Source organism: Pan paniscus, chromosome 21 (assembly GCF_029289425.2).
Source record: "Pan paniscus chromosome 21, NHGRI_mPanPan1-v2.0_pri, whole genome shotgun sequence".
Taxonomy (NCBI): Eukaryota; Metazoa; Chordata; class Mammalia; order Primates; family Hominidae; genus Pan; species Pan paniscus.
In genome coordinates this window covers 38,203,541-38,226,989 of record NC_073270.2, presented here as the reverse complement: position 1 = coordinate 38,226,989, position 23,449 = coordinate 38,203,541, and the positions used below count along the sequence as shown (strand labels likewise).

The 23,449-nt window shown below is 52.5% G+C and overlaps 1 protein-coding gene across 3 annotated transcripts in view; it reads left to right on the top strand.

Moving 5' to 3' along the window:
- Window positions 1-23,449, top strand: part of NOL4L (nucleolar protein 4 like) — a 142,487-nt gene that overhangs the window by 50,103 nt on the left and 68,935 nt on the right. For all 3 annotated transcript variants that reach the window (XM_057300783.1, XM_034947541.2, XM_034947542.3), the window contains exons 2-3: window positions 7,815-7,970; window positions 14,812-14,923. In XM_057300783.1, the coding sequence (XP_057156766.1) occupies window positions 7,815-7,970; window positions 14,812-14,923 (268 nt within the window). The remainder of the gene's footprint in view (window positions 1-7,814; window positions 7,971-14,811; window positions 14,924-23,449) is intronic.

The window sequence follows — 23,449 nt, the reverse complement described above, 5'->3', positions numbered from 1 at the left end:
AACCCAAAAGAAAGAGAAAAAAGACTCAGAGCTGCTTGGAGGAGATGGCATCCTCAAATGTAGCGCCGTTGTTTGAGGGGCTGGTCCCAGGCACCTTTCTCTGTGGCCTGGGGTGTGCGTTTTGGTCCCCAGCGTGATTTGAAAGAAGATGGAGGTTCAGCGAAGCAGAAAGGAGGTCTTGGAATATGTGAGGCCTGTTCCAGATGGCAGGTGCGACTCGGTGGTGGCGGTGGCGGCGGCGGCTACGCGCTAACAGTTGGAGATTGTGCACAAGGGTGGAGAAGAGGCAGGTGCTATATTGAGTCCTCAGCGCCTTGTTTATGTATTTATTTATTTATGGGGAGAGTGTGGTCCCATCCCTCTGCCCCATCCAGGCCTACGAAGCTCAATGGAAATTTGGGTCCTAAAATTCTGGGGTAAATTCCTATTTTGGAGGGTTTTTTTTTTTTTTTTTCAATTTCCAGTCCCCAGTAGGTAGTATTCAGAACCGAGAGAAATTAAAATACTGCCTTTGTCCCAGTGAAGCAATACCCTCCCTTCAATCACCTGATTGCCCTTTACAAATTATGACAGCTTCTCTTGGGGATGCTGAAGAGAGGGTTTCTGGGTGTTTGGGTGACGGTCTTCATTCTGGTTTTCTTTTCTTTTTGTTCTCTTAGTTTAGTGTGGTTTTCAATTTCCTCTCCACCTCCTCCTTCCTTTCCCTCTGGGGCCCCTTTGCAGGAGACTGACTCCTCCCCCTTGCTTCTTTTTTCAGCCCCACCAGGAGCTGAAATGAGACTTTACAGGAATCCCCCTAGAAGCTTCCAAAACTCCAGTTCTGGCTGACTTTTTTTTTTTTTTTTTTTGAGATGGGGTCACACTGTGTCACCCAGGCTGGAGTTTAGTGGTACGGTCATGACTCACTGCAGCCTACACCTCCCCAGGCTCAAGTGATCCTCCCACCTCAGCTTCCTGAGTACCTGGGACTACAGTCGAATGCCACCACGCCCAGCTAGGTTTTTTGCATTTTCTGTAGAGACCTCCTGGCGGCGGGGGGTGGGGGGAGGGGGGGTCACCGTATTGCCCGGGCTGGTCTTGAACTCCTGAGGTCAAGCGATCCTCCCACCTCTGTCTCCCGAAGTGCTGGGATTAGAGGTGTGAGCCATTGCACCCAGCCCTGACTGAATTTATTAAGGCTGGGTTTTGGGGACAGGAGGAATGGCATGATTGCAGAAGTTGGGAAGAGCATGCTAGTAATTAATATGCAGGGTAACTTTTGTCTGTGATCTCAGCCACTTTGATGGCCTGGATGGGATGGAGCGGCATCCTCACATTTGCCTGTGCAATCAGCCCCCTGAAGTCCTGGGCTCCCTCCCACGTGGTAGCCAAAGATTTGCTTCCTTTGGGGTGGGCTCTACTGGCTGACTTTCTCCTCCAATAGCAATCTCGTTGATTTTTATTCCTTGTCAAGAGCTGGATCTGAAATGCACCCGAAGGCCTATCCTAAGGCCTTTCTCTGTGGTTTCTTCTTCTACCATCGGAGAAACCCAGTTGAGAAATGTCTCCGCTATTTAGCCGCATCCTCTCAACCATGGCCTCGTCGTTGCTGGAAGGCACACTCTACTAACATAGTGATGGTGGCACACTAAATGGCACCCTGGTGGCCTAAAACTGTGATCCCACCTTGATAAGTATGTAACTTATTACCAGCAAGTGACTTCGAAGTTCTAATGGAGATGACAGAACTGCAATCCATTAGCAACTGGACCTCACTTCACTATCAAGGGCAGGGGTCCATTTAATTGGCTCATGTGGGGAGACAGGCAAGATTCAGTCCGATTCAGGAGCTCCCTGAGGTCGCCCCGGCAGGAGCCTGTCTAATGGCCTGGTAAGACATGCCGATCCCCCTCTTAGGTCTGCAGCCTGGGAATTAGCATGCTGAGCATTCAGATCCATCTGAGGAAACCGAGGAAGCCAGAAAGGACCTGCCAAGGGATGCCCTGCTTAAGTATTAATTAACTGTGCCAGGGAGGACTTAAAAATCTGATGTCAGGATGCAGGGCGTTCCTGCTCTTTCTATCCATAATCCACATTAAGTCTCTGGGCAGATGTGTTGAATTTATACTAATGTTGCCCAATAAGATTCTTTTGTTCTCACCATTAGGAAAATTGGCCTTCATTGGAAATGAAAATATTAATATATTAGGCCAGGAAGCACAGAGCATGTCTATATTTAATGAGCCAATGCCTGTTTTCCTACAGTTACCTCCCTGGCTCAATCATGGAGACATTCTAATCAGCAGTTCTCAAAATCTGTCTTGCATCAGAATCATCTGGGGGGGGCCTGTTAAAACCCCCAGCACATCAGATTTGGTAGGTTTAAGGTGGAACCTGAAAATGTGCATTTCTAACAAGTTCCCAGGTGATGCCAATGCTGCTGGTCTAAGGACCATTGCTGTAATATTTTGAAATATCAGATGTATTTAAGTAGACATTTGGTGATTTTGTCAATGACTTGCCACCTAGCTTTTCATTTAGAACCCAAATGGGCTGGTGTTAAGGGAGCTGGTGATGTCCAAGAATGTAGCTCCATAAATGTGTAGGTTTTTTTTGTTTTTGTTTTTGTTTTAGAGATGGGTCTTGCTGTGTTGCCCAGGCTAGACTCAAACCCCTGGGCTCAAGTGGTCTTCCCATCTCAGCATCCTGAGTAGCTGAGACTACAGGCATGCGCCACCATGCCCAGCTTCTCCATAAATTTTTAAAACTATTGCCATGTCTGATTCTGTTGGCCTGGCTCTGGCAGGCTGTTTGGGGGTTGGATGGTTCGAAAGGATGGTGTGTGTTACCATGGCAATGTTCTTCTCCATGCAGGAAGGCCCCAGAGGTTGATCCTACACAAGTGACTGTGTGTTTTTCATGGTTCTTCCCATGGGGTGATACAGGGTTCCATTCCATTACTCCTGCTAGGTGTTTCCAGGAAGCTGGGATAGGCAGGAGACTCCAAGTCCCTTCTTGATCCAGCCTATAGATGAAGTGAACTTCCTTTGTCAATTCACTGTCCAGTTTGCTTAGGGCAATGGATTAGATGAAGCTAATTTGGGTACCAGGCAGAAGGGGGATGGCAGGGGCTTCCCAAGTCTACAGGGAAGGTGCTTTCTGCTTCCTTTATTAGCAGCTCTTCCCTTGCAGCACTGTCTGGATCCTTAGCTAGGGAAGGCCTGCCTCCCCTGCAGCATTTAGCATGAAGGTTATTACCTCCATGGATGCAAGGGATAGCAGAGATGTCTGTGGCACGTGACTACTGTCGGATCCCTTTGTTGCTGTCGTCTCAGGGTTCTCCTTGAAGGCCACATAGACATCCTGGCGTTCTTCCCCTAGGGTGTAGCACACATGGAATCCAGGTGGCCCTAGCTCACCAGAGGACAGTTCAAGGTATGGCTCTGCAGCCCTTGTGTGGTTTGAGTTCTGGTCACTCCAGGCCCTCTCCTTTCCTATGTAAATCTTTGCTGTAGAGATAGGTGGATTACAGAACCCAAATTTGAACATTAAGGGAGAAAGTGATCAATTTTTAAAGAAGGAACTAACTGAAAACTGCTTCCCTGAATAATTTTGCTGGGATTAATTTTATGGTCACATTGGACCAGGTGCAAAGCTGTTGTTTACCAGAGTCAACCTAAGAGGGCAGGTGGGAGGCTGGGAAGAGACAGGCCACACGGGACAGTATGTTTTGCTTTTTTATCTGGGTTGGTCAATTACACTTTGACTTTTGGAAAGCTTATTCCAAGTTTGTGGGAGCCTTAGCATATTATTTAGGAATTAAATAAGACTGTGCATCTCTTCTGATGGTGGGTGTTACTGAGGGGGACGCATTTTGTCATGGGTCCCCTCTGGACGCGTCAGAGGGACCAGAGATAAGAGGAGATTCCTAAACACAAAATGTCCAGACTCAGAGGGGTCCAAGGGAAGAGATGAACATTAACCAAGTCTGTATGTGCTGGATGCCTGACATACATTCTTGATCCTTGGAACATCCAACTAGCACTTTTTAGGCCCATTTTATAGGTGCGGAAACTGACTTTCAAGAGGTATAGAAATAGGCCGGGCACAGTGGCTCACACATGTAATCCCAGCACTTTGGGAGGCTGAGGTGGATGGATCACCTGAGGTCAGGAGTTTCAGATCAGCCTGGCCAACATGGTGAAATGCCATCTCTCCTAAAAATACAAAAATTAGCCAGGTGTGGTGGTGGGCGCCTTTAATCCCAGTTACTTGGGAGGCCGAGGCAGGAGAATCATTTGAACCCAGGAGCCAGAGGTTGCAGTGAGCACTCCAGCCTGATGACAGAGTGAGACTGTGTTTCAAAAAAAAGAAAAAAAAAAAAGGTATAGAAATAAAGTAACCCACCTAAGGCCCCCACAAGCTGGTTAGGGGGAAATTTCCATCTCACCTACATAAAATATTGTCTCCTCATCAGATTGCTTTCTTTCTCCATTCCTTCCCACAAAATTTTATCTCCTTCCTTTTCCAGAAATATCTGTGTTCTGGTCTGAAACAATTTTGAACAGGGAGGTCTATTGGCCTTTAAGCAGCTAAGCCTCTAGAGCTATGGCTCTGGATTCAGGTGATCCAAATGTGGCTGACTTCACTCTATACTTAAAAATGGTAAAGATGGTACATTCTGCATGGGTATTTTACCTGAATTTAAAAATTCAGTGGAACTACCCCCATGATATCCTTTTTAAAAACTGTTTTTTAAATTAAAGTTTATCAGACATACAGAAATACACAGATTATAAATGTTAAGGTTTTTGTTTTTGATTTTTTTTGAGACGGAGTTTCACTCTTGTTGCCCAGGCTAGAGTGCAATGGCGTGATCTCAGCTCACTGCAACCTCTGTCTCCTGGATTCAAGCGATTCTCCTGCCTCAGCCTCCTGAGTAGCTGGGATTACAGGCATGCACCACCACACCCAGCTAATTTTGTATTTTTAGTAGAGACGGGGTTTCTCCATGTTGGTCAGGCTGGTCTCAAACTCCCGACCTCAGGTGATCCGGCTGCCTGGGCCTCCCAAAGTGTTGGGATTACAGTCATGAGCCACCATTCCCGGCCAAATGTTAAGATTTAATGACTTAATAAATTGAACATACTTCTATAACTACTGCCCAGATCAACAAATAGAAACCCAACTATATTCTTTTTTTTTTTTGAGACGGAATCTCGCTCTGTTGCCCAGGCTGGAGTGCGGTGGCGTGATCTCGGCTCACTGCAAGCTCTGCCTCCCGGGTTCACACCATTCTCCTGCCTCAGCCTCCCGAGTAGCCGGGACTACAGGCTCCCGCCACCATGCCCGGCTAATTTTTTGTATTTTTAGTAGAGACAGAGTTTCACCATGTTAGCCAGGATGGTCTCGATCTCCTGACCTCATGATCCACCCGCCTTGGCCTCCCAAAGTGCTGGGATTACAGGCGTGAGCCACTGCGCCCAGCCAAAACCAGCTATATTCATTCTTAAGGTTCATTTTGTTTATTTTCACCAATGTGAACCTCTGGTTAGAAGTGTATTATAACTGTACATCCCAAATCCATATTTTTGCTGAGTAAAAAATTTTTTAAAAGTCTAACTGACCTATCATAATATTTGTCCCATCCCAACCCTGTCATGGCAGTATATGAAGAGCCCTGTAATGCTGGGCATTTACGGGTCAATAGTGAACAAGTTAGTCATTGATCAGCCCGTACAGATGGCCTGAGATGTCGGAGGGGGTGGGATACTCCCCAAAAGAAGTAAAATTGATTCCTGAGAGAGGTTAACAGCAGAAAAGTCATGGAACTTTACAGCTCATCTCATAAATGAAGCTCGGGGAGGTTGAAGGGTTTGCCCATAATCTCACAGCGAGGAAGCCGGACCAGCAAGTGGCTTCTCCTGTACACACACACAGAGAGAGATATGTGCTATCTGAGACGTCCCACTGAAATGGGTTCTGACCAGGAAGGAAGCCACTGGCAAGAGGGCCTTGTTGGGGCCAGTGAGGTCACCTCCCAGGGTTACCACTTAGGGACACTGCCCGCTAGCTGTGGGGCTCGGGACCCCACATCCCAGATGCCCTTTGCCCCCCATCTGCTCTCTGCTCTTGAATGGGCTGCTGGTGAAGAGACACTGCTGTTCGGCCATCATGGTGTGTCGAGAAAGCTACTGGGTGAAACCAAGACCTGTCTGTGCCAGAACGTGTTGTGAGCGAGCGTCACCTCCCAGTGTGGCCTGTATTCTACTTGGACTACAGAGTCCAAGGTCTGAAGCCATCTGTGCCATCCACCAGCCACTGTACCTCAGGCAGGTCCTGACCCTAACAACCTCCGAGGGTTGCCCCGGTGTTCGGCTCTCTCATACCTGGGGGAAACATGGTGAACTGCAAAGCACTTCTTAATAACAATATCTAGCAATCCCTGTACTCCAGGCTCAGTGCCAAGTGCTGCACACACAACTCAGTTCTTCATGGGAAAGGGGCTTCTGTTATCCCCATTTTACAGATAAAGGGCCTGAAGCTCGAAGCACAGTAAGTGCTCGGGGTCACAGGGCCACTTCCATGATGGGGCCGTATTCAAACCAGGGCAGAGTGTGTCCAAGTGACCCTGCCCAGCTGCCACTTATGACCACTCAGTCATTCAGTCATTATTTACTGACTACCTACTATGTGTCAGGCACTGTTGTAAGTGCTGGAGAGAGCTGAGAAGGAGCAGGCGAAGCCCACATCCTCTTGTTGCTGACATCCTTGAGTTGGGGTCCTTTGGGGAATAATTCTCTTGGAGATGTGTCTTTTGGGCACTTTTAGAGAAAAGCCTGCTTCCTTTCCCCTCAAATTCCCTCCATATGGCTTGCTCTTGATCTTCAAAGCCCCCTAACGTCCCCACAGACTCCCCTGAAGGAGCTGGTGGCTGACAGCCTAGTGTCTCTGGGTCTGTGTATCTCCCTTGTGGGGACTGCCTGCACGGAGCAGTTCCCCAGCAGTCTGTTCCCTTCCGGGCTCTGGCCTCACCCCCAGCCTCCTGCCCTGTGGTTTCCCTGCAGCCCCCTTTCCTGCTGGAGGGGAGGGCAGGCGTCAGCCCCACAGCTGTTTGCTATTGAAGGACCCGTCTTGCTCCTGGCACACCTTGTCGGGCCAGCTGACACCACTCAGCCAGCCTGATAAGAGGCTCGGGGCCCACGGCCGCCCCGTTCACACGGCCCTACCACCTCCTCGTGGCCTCGTGCCTGTTATTCTGTACATCTCCACACACAAAGGGCCCGGGTGCCGTTGCTGGCGCTCAGCTGCTGGAGTGGGGAGGGCAGGCAGCCGCGAAAAGCTTTTCAGAAAGGCCAGGGCGGAGGCAGGAGTCACCCAGGTGATCGGAGCTGTTCCCCCGGGACCCCAGCCCAGGCCCACAGTGAAAGGTTACTGCTAATTGGCGAGCTCCTGATGGGGCCGCATCTATTTAGCACTCCCCCCTCCCCAGAGACTTCCAGGATGGTCTTGGCACAGCGTGTGATTCAAGAGCTCCCCGCCCGAGTCTGGCACAATCTGTCTGAAATTGTGAACATGGAGCCTCTTGGTTTTTTAATTTGTATTTTCGTTGTTGCCGTTCTCTGCCCATTGTTGCTGGTAGATTTCATAGCTGCAGCCACCCTGACTCTGGCGTCCCCCTCCAGGGAGCCCCCTCGGTAGGCTCCCTCCCCTCCCCACCCCAAGACCCACTGTCGGAGGCATTGCCCGTCCTGACCCCTTGCCCCGGCCTCAGGGCCCAGTTCTCACCCCGCCATCATTCCTGACACTAACACAGCTTGTCCACCCTGTCGCAGGGGGCAGATGGCCTGTCGGAGCCAGAGGGCATCTCTCTGAAGCGGGTCGCTGTGGTGGAAGATTTCTTTGACATCATCTACTCGATGCATGTGGAGAGCTCAGCGGAGCCAGGCAAAGCCCCCAAGCACGCTGGGCAGAAGAAAACCTACCGAGCGGTGAGATTTCTGTCTCTTTGCCTCCACTGGCAGCCCCAGGCCTTGGCAGGAGGCCACGGGCTCCGCACATGTTGGGCTTGGGGGGTGGGACAGGGAGCTGAGGCGTGATGAAACGGCCTTTGGGGATCTAGGGGGGCACAGGGCAAGGGCACGGCAGCCAGAGATGGCTCACAGGGCGAGGGGAGGGAATCTGTGGTCTGAGCACAAAGGAAAAGCAGGTTGAAGGGGGTGAGAGGGAGGGAAGGAGAGGGATGAGGGCAGGAGGCGCCCTCCTCTTCCCCATTTCTGCTTCACTCGCTCCCACCCGACACCACCCCCAGCCCCTTGCAGCCTGTTCTGGGGCTGGGGTGCTGGGGACAGATAATAATCAGAGGAGCAAATGCCTTCATGGCATGGCATTTACTGCATGCCAGGCCTGTCCTGAGCTCTTCCTATGTGTGAGCTCATCCTGTGAAGTCAGGACTGGGAGTTCCCCAGGGGAAGTCGAAGGACCTGCTCCCCACCCTCCAGGAGATCACAATTGGATTTGGGGTGGGGAGGCTGAGAGCAAAAACAAGATACATGAGAAGCAGAAATGTCTCCAAGGCTCGCTTTGAGAGAGCAAGAACCCAGGCTCAGGGGCATTTAGCAAAGGCACCGCCAGACGCAGATGAGCCCGGGGAACTGTGTGGAGAAGGTGACACCTGTACTGGCATTCTATGCTTTGGGGAGGCATAAGGGCAAAAAAGGCAACCTAGGGGCAGGAAGCATCACAAATGCCAGGGAGGTGGAAATAGATGGGACTGGCCAGACCAGAGGCCCCTCCTCACCCTGCAGAGGGGCCTGCCTGTGTTCTGATCCATCTCCTGCTGACCCACATGTGGGCCTATCCACAGCTCATACATAGCTCTGAACCATTTGTCCAGTGCCCAGGGAAGCCAGTAAAGCCAAGCCCTTCATGCTCATTCAAGCCTTGATGCAGTCCTGTGACCGAGGCACTGAGGACCCATTTCACAGTTAAGGAAACTGGGACCCAGAGAATTGGGTCACTTGTCCAAGGTCAGACGGCAGCTGAGTTGCAGTCAGCCAGTGTCCTCCATGCCGACTTTCTCTGGAGCTTCTAGAGATATGCCCTTCTGTGGCTGGGCTTCCCCACCCAAGGCAGATGTGAAACTTCCCACCCCAAGTTCTTTGTATAAATAGCTTTGGACTACCGTGGAGGTGGCTGTAAAGTCTATAATTTCCCCTTATGGCCCATCTTTTTTTTTTTTTTTTTTTTTAATGCAACCATCCGGTTAGTCCTTGTCCTCAGAAAATGGCTTTTGCCCTAAATGGATTTTAAGGATGGACCCATGTGCCAAGAGCCTCAGAGAGGCAAGGTGTCTGCCCAGGAAGGCAGGAGATGGTGATGGTCTCCCCGCCCCTCCTGCTTCTCGGTCTGTGTGCTTTGGGAAGTGACTTGTGGGAAGGGAGTTCTGAGGGTATTTCCACCAGAGGATCATAGAAGAAGGAAGAGGCACGCAGGCTGGGGCCCACATGGGCCCCTTGGCACTGACAAGACCACATTTTCTCAGCAGTAAATTTACCATTGTGGGTGGGGCATGGTGGTTGACACCTATAATCCCAGCGCTTTGGAAGGTTGAGATGGGAGGATTGTTTGAGGCTGGAAGTTCAAGACCAACCTGGGCACCATAGCAAGACCCCTTCTCTTAAAAAAAAAATTGGGGCCAGGTGTGGTGGCTCATGCTTGTAATCCCAGCACTTTGGGAGGCCGAGACAGGCAGATCACTTGAAGCCAGGAGTGTGAGACCAGCCTGGCCAACATGGCAAAACCCTACCTCTATTAAAAATACAAAAATTAGCTGGGCATGGTGGCACATGCCTATAATCCCAGCTACTCGGGAGGCTGAGGCATGAGAATCACTTGAGCCCAGGAAACAGAGGTTGCAGTGAGCTGGGATCATGCCACTGCACTTCAGCCAGGGTGACAGAGTGAGACTCTGTCTCCAAAAATAAAAATAAAAAATATATTAAAAAATTCAGGCCTAGTGGTGTGTGCCTGTAGTCCTAGCTGATTGGGAGGCTGAGGCAGGAGGATTGCTTGAGGCTGCAGTGAGCTATGATTGTACTACTGCACTCCAGCCTGGGTGACAGAGCAAGACCCTGTCTCAAAAAAAAATAAAATAAATAAAATTCACCATTGTGCTGAGCAGTCAGCATGTGCTCTACACCAGCACTTCCTACACATGTATGAAGGTTGCATGCATGAAGCAGGTGCTGTTGTTACCTCCATTTTAAGATGAGAAAACTGAGACTCAGAGAAACACATAACCTGCCTGAGGTCAGTCAGCTGACATTCAGAGCCAGGCCACCCACCCCAGAGCCTGTGCCCTGACCACCACACATCCTGCCTCTCTGCAACCCTCCTGTGGTCAGCTAGTAAGCCCTATGACTTGCTGTTGTCCAGGCGGATGGGCTGGAGCCAGCTGGATCATGTGGTTTCCCTGGCCCCTTCGGTGTCCAGCATCAAGCCTCGCCCACAGGCACTCTTTGGGCGGTTTAGGAAGGCAGGGGTCTGCGGCCTCCATGCTGTGGGGAGGGCAGGGCTGAGCTGGTTCTGCCAGCACTTGCATCCCTGGGCCAAGCGGACATCCAGCCCTTTGCTCTGCACTTCCTGGCTTCTCGTCCATATGCCTGCCGCGTGCCCCACTTCCCGCTGCCCAGCCTGGAGCTGGCACATGACTGGCACTGAGCCAGCTGAGCTGCACACAGAGCTGGAATTTCAGCAGCAGGGCCAAGGCTGAGCTGAGCAGGCCAGGGCCCTCCTGCAGTGGGTGTGAGGCCGAAGGGGCTGGCACACCTCCCTCCTCCCCTACGTGCCTCCTCTCCTTTTCCCCTTCTCCTCCCCATCTGTCACCCTTCTCATGCCACCCTTTTCCTTTTTTGGGGGCAGGGGGTGGTGCCTGGATGCCTTTGTGCCCCTCTTCATCTGCTCCCATTTTCCTCGACCCATATCTAGCTCTTCAGCCCCACTCTGCAGACACGAGGCCCCCACCCATCCATGCCTGTGGAAGGAGCCCCCAAGGAAACCCCTGCTGATGGCTGCAGAGGGGCACAGCCTGGCATCACGGGGTACGCATCAAGCTCCTGGCTGAGGACTTTTTGGATCTATCTCTGTGTTTTGCCAACGCTGAATCCTCAGACTGCCTGACAGTCTCTAGGGCACAGGGCCCCTCTGGATTTTTCCAGGCCTAGGGTACTATAGGAGTTAGGACTGGCAGGGCGGTGGCAGACTTTTTCAGTGCACTAAATGAGGCGCGTTATTTGGTAGGGAAAAGAGCTTTCTGGCATCTACTGCTGTCCACCCGTGGATCAGATAGGGCAGGCAATGAGCTTTCTGAAACTGGAGGTATTCGAGCTGGAGTTAGATGGCCATGTGCAATGGATAACGCAGGGATTCCCATTTCGAGTAGGAAGTCCCTGTCTCACTTAGCTTCTCAGTGTGACCTGAGGTGCAGAGGATCTCGGAGGTCTCTCCAGCACCAGGGTTTGAGGAAGGCTCCAGCTGGTTCTACAGAGTTTCCTGAACTCACACAGAGGGCTAGTCCTTTTTCCAAGGGGCCTTCCTGCTTTTCTGATTTCTGCACCCTTCTGGGTTGGAACAAGCCCTTTTGCTTCCTTTTTCCCTCCCAGGGTGCTGGTAGGTCAGATCGGGTTCCACAGTCCGGATCTAGCTGCCCAGGCCACTTTGGAGTTGGGGCCAGATGTGGTCAGCAGCTGCTCCAGGCCCACCACGTGCTAATCCACCCGCAGGGCAGAAGGAGGATCTTGTAAAGTGGTGCAAATCCCCCCAATTGGCCTCATCTGTCTTTGTTGGCCTCTGAGTTGGGGAGTGAAATGGGGCCTTGCAAGTCAGCGACTCTGCAAATAGCTCCTGCTCTCTCTGCCAGTGAAGTCCCTGTTTTTTACCACCAGGAAAAATGTGAAAGGCAGATTCACATACGGGACTCAGTGTCCAGGCAGGAGGCCCGGGGAGCAAGGCAGCAGGCAGCCCAGGGCAGCGGAGGGCAGTTGGGCAGGGACAAGGGTCCTGGAACTTCCCCTCCTTAGACACAGCAGCTCTGTCTTTATCTGTTTCATGTTTTGGGCTTCAGTGTATGAGTCTATTTCTAGAACAGGGTCTGCAGCTTAAATCTAAAACCATCTGAAAACCACCATCCTATTAACTAGAGCATCTGCTAGGATTGTCCTCCTGGTTTCGACTCATTCTGTGGTCCTGTGGCCTTGGGCATTCATGCACTCAATCAGAAATGGAGGTCCCATTTCTGGTCCCAGGCAAGCCAGGAAGATGAATCAGAAGATGCCTGCTGAAGGTTGCAGGGGGAGAGTTTGTCATCCTCTATACGGGTCCCTACGGCAGTGCAGAGCTGGGCTGGACTCTGCGCTTTATTGACTCCCCAGGGAGCTCTAAGCCAGGCTTGCAGACAATCCAGCCTTGTGGGGCAGGGCTTCCCTCCCTGGCCCTCAGGCAGTTCCAAGGACTTCTCACCTGTCAGCCTTCTATCCTCCCCTTCCACCCATCAATGGGACCCAGGGCCAGAAGGTGTGTGCTCAGCACTCCCCTCCCTGTGGCATGCCAGCCAGCCTTTGCACACTGCTGGGGTCCCTGCCAAGGCCAGGATAAATGTGGCCACCACTCTACCCCTGGAGAGGGAGCCATTCCTGTTCCCTCAGCAGGCCAGGCAGCAAGAAGGGCCCTGCCCATCCTGTGTGCAGCCCTCAGCAGAGCAGCCAGGCCAGGAGGACCCCCTGAGCCCTTTAAAAAATATTTCTCTGCCCATTGGCAGGTGAGCGGGCAAGCTTTGGGTAGCTTAGTAGGGCTGCCCTCATGGTAGGGACCTGGCCCTCTTCTCCCAGCTGACTGTGCAACCCTCCCCCGGGCCCTCCACTGAGCTCTCCTGAGGCCTGACCTAGGGTGCCACGTCTCAGGGGAGCCGAGGGGCATCTGTCGGCCCAAGTCAGCCACAGCCCTCTGCTCTGCCTAGCACACTCCCTTCCCTCCTGCACACTTGCTCCTGCAGCTGCCACCCTTCAGCCAGACATCTCCCTCCAGACCCAGCTGGCCTGAGAGGAACATGCCCCCAGACTTCCAGGCAGCCCTGGGCTGCTCTGCTGAGGGCTGCACACAGGATGGGCAGGGCCCTTCTTGCTGCCTGGCCTACTGAGGGCACAGGAATGGCTCCCTCTCTAGGGGTAGAGTGGTGGCCACATTTATCCTGGCCTGGGCTAGGGATGAAGCTCTCTGTGTGCATGGCAGAAAAGCCCCATCCCTCGGACCTGACACCTGACAAGGACCAGCTGCATCCCTGATGTTGCTCTCCCATCCGCTGCTCCAGTCAGAGACACTGGGGTTTGCCCTTGTCCCTGACCTCCAGAGGAAGGCAATCAGACAGGGAATTTGGAAGGGAGATAACTCATCAAGGAGCCTGCCTGCTCCACAGAGCATCAAATCAGCTGAGAAATAACAATTGTGTCACCAAAATTAACTTCGCATTTGCAGCTGGCAAGAGTGGCCCCTGGACTCTGCCAGTGGGCTGAGCTGGAAGCTGTGCCTGAGCTGGTCCTCCAAGAGCCCAGCCACAGCCTGGGGCACCCCAAGCCTTCTGCATCCCCCCACAACTCCACTCCCCAGCCCCGCCCTAGCCCACCTCTACCCTCCAGCCATCACAGAGATGGAGAAGGACATTCGTGCATTTCCAAAGGAGCAAACCCCTGCAGTTGCTGTGGGAAGGCGGGGCCAAGCGCAGTGCAGAGCAGCCCCTCACCCTTGGCCAACTTTCCCAGCCCGGCTGCGGGCTGCGGCGAGGACAGCGGAACGCTTGGGTGATGCTGCCCCTTAGTGGAGAGGTGCGGGAGGACCCAGGCTCCAGGAAGCACATGGAAAACCAGTAACTGGGCAGTCTCAGCCCAGGGAACCTGGGACTGAAGGGACTCTTTGGCCCCACCAGACAGCTAAATCAGGGTCAGTGGCTTTTCCAAAACCCAGAGCAAGAGGAAAGGGCTGGACACCTAGGCCCACAGCCACTTCTTCCCCACTCCCCCACCCAGCCCTTTTTTCATGTTCCCTCCCTTCTTTGTGTCTCTCCCCCAGCCCTCTGCATCCCTGTCCTCCTCCTTAACTAGGGGAGGCCTTCTGGAGGCAACTGTGGAGTGGTGTGACCTGGAACATGGGGTTTAGTCTGGCACTGCCTTGAAAATTCCGTGTGACCTTGGGGAGTCAGCTCACCTCTCCAAGCCATAGTTGCCTGGAACATGGGGGTCCTGCAGAGCCTGTCTAGTTTGAAAAGTCTGATGCCTGGTACTAGCCCTTCACAGCTCTTCCTAAGAAGGTTCTTGACCTGTGAGTGATCACAGGAGATGGCTTGTAGGACCTTTGGTTCTGTGTATGGGCCTGGGGCAGTGAATTTATCTGTGGGTCTCAGTCTATCCATCTCTAAGAGGGGAACTGCTCACCCTACGCTAGAGCAATGTTTATAAGCCCATTTTTTTGTAGCAGCAATAAAATGTTCTGAGGAATGTTACTTATTAGAATATAGGTTAAAGACTAGATAATGCTTAAAGGGTTTGCTTTTTCAATTTTTAACCTCCTTTATTGAGATTTTTAAAACAAATGGTTTTCCACAAAAGTACTGTCTCATTGCCACAGCTGAGAATCCAGGACACCTGTCCCTTGCTCCTCAAATCCCTGACTTTCCTTGCAAGAGCCGAAGCACCTGCCACCAAAGCTCAGACCTTGGTGACCCCATGGCCAAGTTGCCTCCCCATGGATCCATATAACAAGCGAAGCTCTTCTCTCCTCCAGATCGCAGAGACCTATGCCTTCCTCCCGAGAGAGGCCGTGACCCGGTTCCTGATGAGCTGTACGGAGTGTCAGAAGAGGATGCACTTTAACTCCAATGGCCTGGAACCCAAAGGTAGCAGGGGTGGCGTGCTGGAGGGCTAGGGCGGGGGCCATCTGAGAGTGGACTGTCCCTGAAGACGCCAGCTTTTGCTGGCACAGAAAAGTGTCCAGCAGCTGTTGTTGCTAGTCCCAGAGGCCAGTATGGGTCCATGATGCTGCCCAAAGCGCCTTGTTTCGTTTCGTTTAACTTTTTTTAAATCTCAAATTTCACTTAAAAACCAACCATACAAAACAAAAAAGTGAACAACATGTTTCCCCTGCCTTGCAAGGCCCCGGACAGCCCCTTTCCTCCCAGCCGGATTCCAGTTGGGAATGGCCAGCCTGCCCCGTTCTCAAAGTTCCATCCATGCCTCCCACTGCTTCTCCATGCACGAGGGTCTGGCCTGTACCCTCCCTGAGACGTGTGCATGCATCCTCCCACCCACATACCTGTTAATGATACGTCTTCCCTGGTGCTTGTTTCCACCCTGTGCACACCCATGTGGCCTCTGATAAGTAAACCCATGGGGTACTGATGAGAATTTTTTTTTTTTTTTTTTGAGACAAAGTCTCGCTCTGTCGCCCAGGCTGGAGTGCAGTGGCGCGATCTCGGCTCACTGCAAGCTCCGCCTCCCGGGTTCATGCCATTCTTCTGCCTCAGCCTCCCGGGTAGCTGGGACTTCAGGTGCCCACCGCCACGCCTGGCTAATTTTTTTTGTATTTTTAGTAGAGATGGGGTTTCACCATGTTAGCCAGGATGGTCTCGATCTCCTGACCTCATGATCTGCCCGCCTTGGCCTCCCAAAGTGCTGGGATTACAGGTGTGTAATCTGCACCCGGCCGACTGATGAGAATTTAAAATGACCAGGGCAGGCTGGGCACAGTGGCTCATGCCTGTAATCTCAGCAGTTTGGGAGGCTGAGGTGGGAGGATTGCTTGAGCCCGGGAGGTGGAAGCTGCAGTGAGCCATGATCATGCCACTGCACTCCAGCCTGGGTGACAGAGTTAGACCCCATCTCAAAAAACAATAAAATAAAATGCCCAGAGTACTTGTGACCACCAAAGGTGATCCCTTGGACTGATGTCCATGCCCTCCAGCTCTGTCCTGCCCAGTGAGACCAGCAAGGACCTCACTTCAGCACCCCCGCACCCCCTCAAACTGAACATCCCAGAGGCCTCCAGGAAATCTGGGGGCCCATGTGTTTGCAGGTGGCTTTGGCACAGTGAGACGGCCCAGCACATTTGGCTGGTACAATTATAATGCTGCCCTGAGAAATGGTGCCCAGGTGGGCGATTTATCAGGGTTTCCAGGACTGCCTGGTGCATCATGCCAGCTCCCGGGCATCGGGCCTGTGGAAGTTGCTGAAGTCAGTGGGTGTTTTGCCCGAGGATGGAAACAGACTCGAATGAAGGGCGCGCCGTTTATCCAGGTGGCACTCAAGTAGCATCCATTGAATCTGGGAAAGGAAAAATCCACAGCAAAGCCTGAGCAGACAACAAAGGATTGGGAGCATGGGCGTCAAGCGGGGCTTTCTGCTTGTGTTCATTGTCCCTGACACACGTGAACGGCTTCTGACAGCAGCTGACTCACCAAATCCAGAGGCTTCCATGCCCTTGGGAGCCATCAGGCCACGGCTGTTTCATTGGGCACATGGGCCAACTTCAAAGCACGAGGGGCAGGAATGGATCTAGTTAATCCCTCATAAATGCTGGTTCCCATGTTAAGAACAGGGCTCCAGGGCTGCACTACCATTCAGCTGCTGTGTGTCCTGGGCAAGGGACTTCATGTTTCTGAGCCTCAGTTCCCTCATCTGTGAAATGGGGTTAATCAGAAGGCTGACAAGATGTGGGTTAGTCCCTGTACCTGGCATTGGTGCAGGAAGAGAGAGCTGTGGCTGTTGCGGTTCCTGTTATAATGCTGGACACTCCCTCGATGCATGCCTGAGCCAGTGATCCTGAATTCTGCCGCCCACGTGGGCTGCCCCTGGCCAGGCAGCAGCTGCAACCCCTGGGCCAAGACAGCATTCGGTACCTGCAGATGGGCTGGAGGGCTTTCCCTGCCGCACTCTCCACCCTGCCAGGGTTTAGGCCACAGGGGCCAGGGGTGTGTGTCCTAGTGGTGACTGCCTGGTTCCTGCCCACCCATCCGCCTGTCCCCTCCCGTTCCTTTCCTCATTGTTTCCATAGCAACTGGCGGAGTCAGACACAGAATTGCTTGCCTGGAGGAACAGAGGCGAAGCCAAGAGGGGCTCCATTTGTGGGCTGCTCTGGGGTGTCTGAGGCGCCATCCGCTCCCCTCTCCTGCCACGCATCCCACGGCAGTGTGGAGGGCATTCCTCAGCTCCCTCCGCACTCCTCACTGATGGCTGCCAGGTCTCCCCATGCTGCAGGCTGCACTCCTCATCTGTGGGCTTCTGTGTGGCCAGGAGGGCAACGCGGAGCACAGCAGTGGCCTGCTTCCTCTCCTCGCTGGCTGCCACCACCACACCCCACCCCCAGGGAGGAGAAAGAGGCCAGGGAGCGAGGGAGCACACAGGCCAGGAGCCATCTAGAATATAAACCAGCGCTGAAGCCCATCTTTCCTGGGGCTTTCTTCAGGCTGGACAGAAGACTAGCACCATGCCCATTCTCACCCATCCTCCCCCATCCTCAGACACAATGCCATCTCTGTCCCAGGTAGCGGAGCTTCTCCTCGCAGGGAGAGGAGAAGACGCAGAGGGAGCAGGAGCCCGGGGAAGTGGCTCATGGAAGGGCATGGACTTGGAGTCAGGCAGGTCTGGTGTGCAGCCCTGTTCCCCACTGTGTGTCCCTCGGCAGGACAGGGAACCTCTCTGAGCAGTTCCTGATCATGACAGTTATAAAGATCCTATGAGGTGTTAGTCATGGCTTACAGGTGAGGAAACTGAGGCACAGAGAGGTGTCGAGGTGAAATCATATATCCAAGCTCTCCCAGGAGATAGAAGTGCAGGCAGGAAACCATATTTTCTCATCAGCAAAGTGGAAGGAAATGCCATCCTTTCAGGGTGGTGAGGGTGAGCCTGTTGTGGAGGGCACCTGGGACGCAGCGGGTGCCTGGGGAGCATCACCCTGCCTCCTGCCTCCAGCCCGTGTCGTGGCCTACGGTGCCCAGACACAAGGCTGCCAACGTCCAGGTGGCCCCACAGAGACACAAGGTCTGCCTCTACCCAGGTAGGGTCAGATGTGGCCCCCAGCCCTGCCAGGCAAGCATGCTGGGTCCACACCCTGGACAGGGTTAGAAGGGAAAGGCCTGGTTTCTGGAAGCTGCCAGTGGAGAGTTTTGAGTCTGAAAGGCTCCACTGTCTGCTAAGTGGCCAGAGGCATTCGCCTCCTGGACCGTCCCCAGGTTCCCCTCCTCCTGCCCCCGCTGAAAGCCTGCAGATCCTATCTCTGCCCGCCATGCTGGCCACTGGATGCAGCTATAGCCTGCTGTCTCCCAGGCACCCCTGCATTGCCAGCCCTCCCTTCTCCCTCTCCAGCTGCTGGGAAAGCAGAGCCTGCACCAGCCCCAGAGGCAGACCCAGTGTTCCTGCCCCAGGAAGGTGGGAGGGAGCGGGGACAGGGGACAGGATGGAGGCTCCTTGAGGGCTGCTGGGAGAATGCCTGGCTTCCTGGCCTCATGTTAAAAAGAAAGAAAGGAAGTAGAGTGGCCTCCTTTGCTCAGCGGTCTCTCCCCAGCAGAGTGGGGGGGCCTGGACAGCCCCATGCCCTCCCCCAGTGCCAGGAGCATAAACAAAGGAGGTGGCAGAGGATCAGGAAGTCTGAGGACGGGAAATTCCAGGACCTCCTGACTCCACACTCCTCTTCCACCAGTCCCTGAGGAATTGAGGACACAGCATGCAAAGAGGGGGTGACTTTAGACCAGCCCAGCTCTTGGGGAAAGGGACCTTTGGAGGCATGTCTCTGTTTTCTTTGATGTGACAAAATATTGTTGCATGGTTGCAAACTGGGAGTAGCCAATGGGCAGCAATGCTGACTCTTCCTCAGTAGGCAGGTTGTCCACTTGGGTCTCCGCCCCTTCACAACCAGGCCCAGACTCCTCTGCGTGGTTTCCAAGGCCCCCCATGCCTGGCCCCTCCACATCCCTCCTTGCCAGCCTGGCCTCTCCCGGCTCTCACACTTGCTTGCTGTGGGACTGTGGGAAGGTTGCATAGCTTCTCTGTGTGCTGTTGCCTCATCTGTAAAGTCAGGGTATTACTATGAGCACCCACCTCACAAGGTTCCTGGGAGCCTCTAACCAGAGTGTGTGTGTGGAGCCCTAAGCAGGTGCTAAGGAGCTGTCAGCTGAGCAATAGTTCGTGAGTCCCATTCCAATTCTCTCCACGAAGCTTCCTTGAGCGACTCCGGGGCCCTCTCAGCTCTTCCTCCAGTGACCCTAATGGCCTCACATCTGTCGCACCCTGCTCATCCTTCACCCTTGTTTCCTGAGCCTGGGGACTGCACCGCACACAGTTTCCTCACGTTCCCCACCCGGATAGCATGCACATCAGCACTCCTCGAAGACTTGCCGATTCAATGATTTACTTCCCCAGGAAGGAGACTTTTTTTTTTTTTGCCACCTTTTGAGCTGGCCTCAGGCCTGGGATCTCTGTTTCCAAATTTGAACCCCCTGAGGCTGGCTGGTCTCACAGCCTGTCTGTGCCAGGCCCCCATCGTGCACACATCCTTCGACGCCCACCCCTGCCTGGAAGATCTTTCATACCTGTCTCTGGACTGAGAGTTCTTCGTGCTGTAAGTGAAAGCTTGTGAGCATCACCACCTGGTGTTCCCACGAGGAAATGAGGGTCACTCCCATGGTTGAGGTTTGCATTGGTTGATGAGTGCCACTGGCGCCCAGCTGCACAGGCCAGCAAACAACCTGGCTTGGCCCAAGCACCCACATCATTGATTATTCTCAAGACTGCATAAAACTAGGTCTAGTGCCTGGGCTGGTTTCCATTTTTCTTGGCAAAGAGATGTTGAAAGATCTCTCTGGGCTCTTCCTGTGCTTCTCTTGCCAGCAACCTGCTGGATGATTTAGGCTCCGTGACCCTTGCTAGCTCCTACCTCACCCTTCTCCATGGCAACAGAGTCCAGCGGTGCCGCACTATCAGGTCATTTGTAGAGGCTCGAGTGTGGCACCACATGTTGACCATGGGCAGGGAGGGGGGCGGCGTGTCTCAGAGTCCAAGGAACCCACTTCTTCCTTGTTCACGTTTCCACCTGAGCTTGTCCCCCATCCTGGCGTTTTTCTCACTGGTGAGCATCTGACTCTGCGGCTCCCAGTGGCCCCTGCTCCGTCTCTCTTTCCCACTAAGCCCATCCTCTCAGTGTGCACCCACTTATTGAATCCAGAACACCTGGGGCTCCTCACTGCTGAAAAGCTTGCCTGCTTTTCTCCTCACCCTGGTGTGGTTGAGCTCTGACCTCCCACCCATGGCTCCATGGCTCATTTCCTCACCTAGAATGTCCCCTCCCTGCGGAGGTCCTACCTCCCCCACAGAACTCTCATTCTGGAACTGCAAAATCAAGCATTTCACTTTACAGCAATGTAAGGTGTTCTCCGATGGGTTTAGGGGTCTGCTCGGGATGTTCCAGCTTCCCCAAGACCAGGACATCCTGCCTTCCTCTTCTGAGCTCTCTTGGCTTACCTGCAGGCACGGGAAGTGGTTTCTCATCTCTGGAGACGCTGGGGCGGGAACAGGCCAAGGAAGACCTCTTCTCCCGCCTCCCAAGGGTGCTGTCCTGGCCACTGTTCTATTTTTCCTAAGCCACACTGTCACTAGCTTTATTAAAGATACTTTCTCATGAGCAGTCATGACACTGCAGTCAGGACAGGGGCGACCATCAATAAAAGAACACAGCTCCCCGCCTCCGCGCCTCCCAAACCTAGACAATCCCTGCAACACCCAATGAAGGGCCGACCGGGGCCACGAGAGTGCTGGGCGCCCTTCACACTCACCATGATGTCACACTCACCATGGTGCTTAACAGCTTCTCACCAGACAGCCTCCTCTTAGAGGAAACAGAAATGGCAGAATTCTCAGTCCAAACATCCACCTCTGAAAACAGGACCCACGGCTCTTCTGAGCGATACCATCTCAGTGTCATCACTAGACTGCCTGCCTGACATGTGGCATCCGACCCGGTCAATGTATGGGGCTAGGGTTTAAAACCCCACTGAGGTTAAGGAAGTCAAATCTAGGTTGACGGTGGGGTGGAAACCCATTTGAGTTTGGTATCGGTGCAGAGGATCCCTGCCACCCAACCAAGCGGAAGTCTCTCTTAAGGAGGAGGAGGGGGTGGTTCCTTTCAGGCCAGTTTCTTAGCCATTCCATTAGTGACATTTACTTTTTTTTTTTTTCTTGGGACGGAGTCTCGCTCTGTCACCAGGCTGGAGTGCAATGACGTGACCTTGGCTCACTGCAACCTCCACCTCCCGGGTTCCAGTGATTCTCCTGCCTCAGCCTCTGAAGTAGCTGGGATTACAGGCATGCGCCACCATGCCCAGCTAATTCTTGTATTTTTAGGAGAGTGGGGGTTCGTCATGTTGGTCAGGCTGGTCTCCAACTCCTGACCTCGGGTGATCCGCCTGCCTCAGCCTCCCTAAGTGTGGGATTACAGGTGTGAGCCACCGCACCCAGCCGACGTCTACTTCTTCCTCAAAGAACAAAGAATGAAACATTCTATATGTGACAGAGTAGCTTTAAAGAGCAAAACTAAGTTCTGCATTCCTGTAAAACTTGATTCAAAATGTTATTTGATCTGTAAAGTCACCAGAAGTACACAGCGTCAAAGCGGACCCCCATCCTCTAGGCCCCAGCTATTCCGGGTCCCCACCTTTTCTGCAGGGCTGTTCCTATCCTTGCCAAGCAGGAACTTCCCTTGTCCTCTTTGGGTAACTTCACCCCTTGTTGGCAGACTTTTTTTTCTTTTTAAATTATGGTAAAACATTTACAGCATAAAAACTTGCCTTTTTAATAATTTTGTTTGTTTGTTTCTGTTGTTGTTGTTGAGACACAGTCTCTGTCACCCAGGCTGGAGCGCAGTGCTGCCTCAACGTCCTGGGCTCAGGTGATCCTCCCACCTCAGCCTCCCAAGTAGCTGGGACTTCAGGCACGTGCCACCACACCCAGCTAACATTTTTACCTTTTAGTAGAGTCGAGGGACTCACTATGTTTCCCAGGCTGGCCTTGAACTCCTGGGGTCAAGCAGTCCTCCTGCCTCTGCCTCCCAAAGTGCTGGGATTACATGCGTGAGCCACCGTGCCCGGCTTAATCGTTCCATTTTAAAGATATTATATTCACACTGTTGAGCAATCATCACCACTATCTATTTCCAAAACTTTTTCATCACCCTAAACAGATACTCTGTACCCATTAAGCAATAACGTCCCATTCCCTCAGCCACCAGTCCCCAGTAACCTCGAGTTACTTTCTGTCTCTTTGAATTTGCCTATTCTAGATATTTCGTGTAAGTAGAATCATACAGTGGTTGTCGTTTTATGTCTGGCTTCTTGCCCTTGGTATCGCGTTTTCAAGGTTGCAGGGACCCTTTTGGGCTATGGCTCTTGAGGGGCAGGTATTATAAGTCACCCCCGGATATCCTCTGGACCTCCTGGACCTCGGCCCTGTCACCCTGCAGCCTGTCTCTTGGGCCTCCTTGTGATGGTAGAGGGCACTTGGTCTGGAAGTTGCTCCCACTTATCCTCACGCTATGGAAATCCCAGCCCATCAGTGGGACTATGTACCAGGGGCACCTTTTGATTAAAAGGCTGGGGCAAAATGAATCTGGCCTGAAGTCCTTGGAAGAAGGAGGAGGAGGCTAGGTAACAAGTAATTGAAACAATTCCTACAGCAGCTTGGTCAGAGATTTTAATGGTTATCAAATTATGTCCCTACCTTTTAATTTCTTGTAAGCTGTTCCAAAAAGGCAAGAAATAAGATCAGAAATACGGAGCAATATTTATGCACAAAGATGTCCCCTGCAGTGTTGTTTATAATAGCCCCAATGGGAACAACCTAAATAGCCAATCGTTAGAGAGTGACTTAAGCAAATTATGGTAAAATATTACATGGCCATAAAAATTCTACTTACAAAGCAAAATAAGATTCTTGATGTTGGGGAAAATGCCTATGACAAAATGTTAAGGAAAAAAAAAACTTTTTAAAAGCAGACTGGAATTCTCTGTATGCGTTATGAGATCATGTGTAAAAAAGAAAAATCACAGGGAAAAAATAAACAGAAGCATATGCCAAGCTGCGTGGTGCAATTATGGTTTTTAAATTTTTTCTTTACATCTTTCTGTACTTTGCAAATTCTCTGCAAAAAGAACATGCATCACTTTGATCTTCAGGACAACAAAGGAATAAATGGGAGGAGAATGTTCCTCTGCATATGATGAAGGAGGAACCAGAATTTGGGGGCTACTGAAGGCCTGGCTCAGACCTGGGAGGCACAAGGCACCTAAGGATGTTTTTGGGGGATGCTATGGGGTGGCGGGATTGGGTGAGGTGAGAGTGGCATGTGTTCACCTGGAAGATAACTGACTTAGACAATGGTT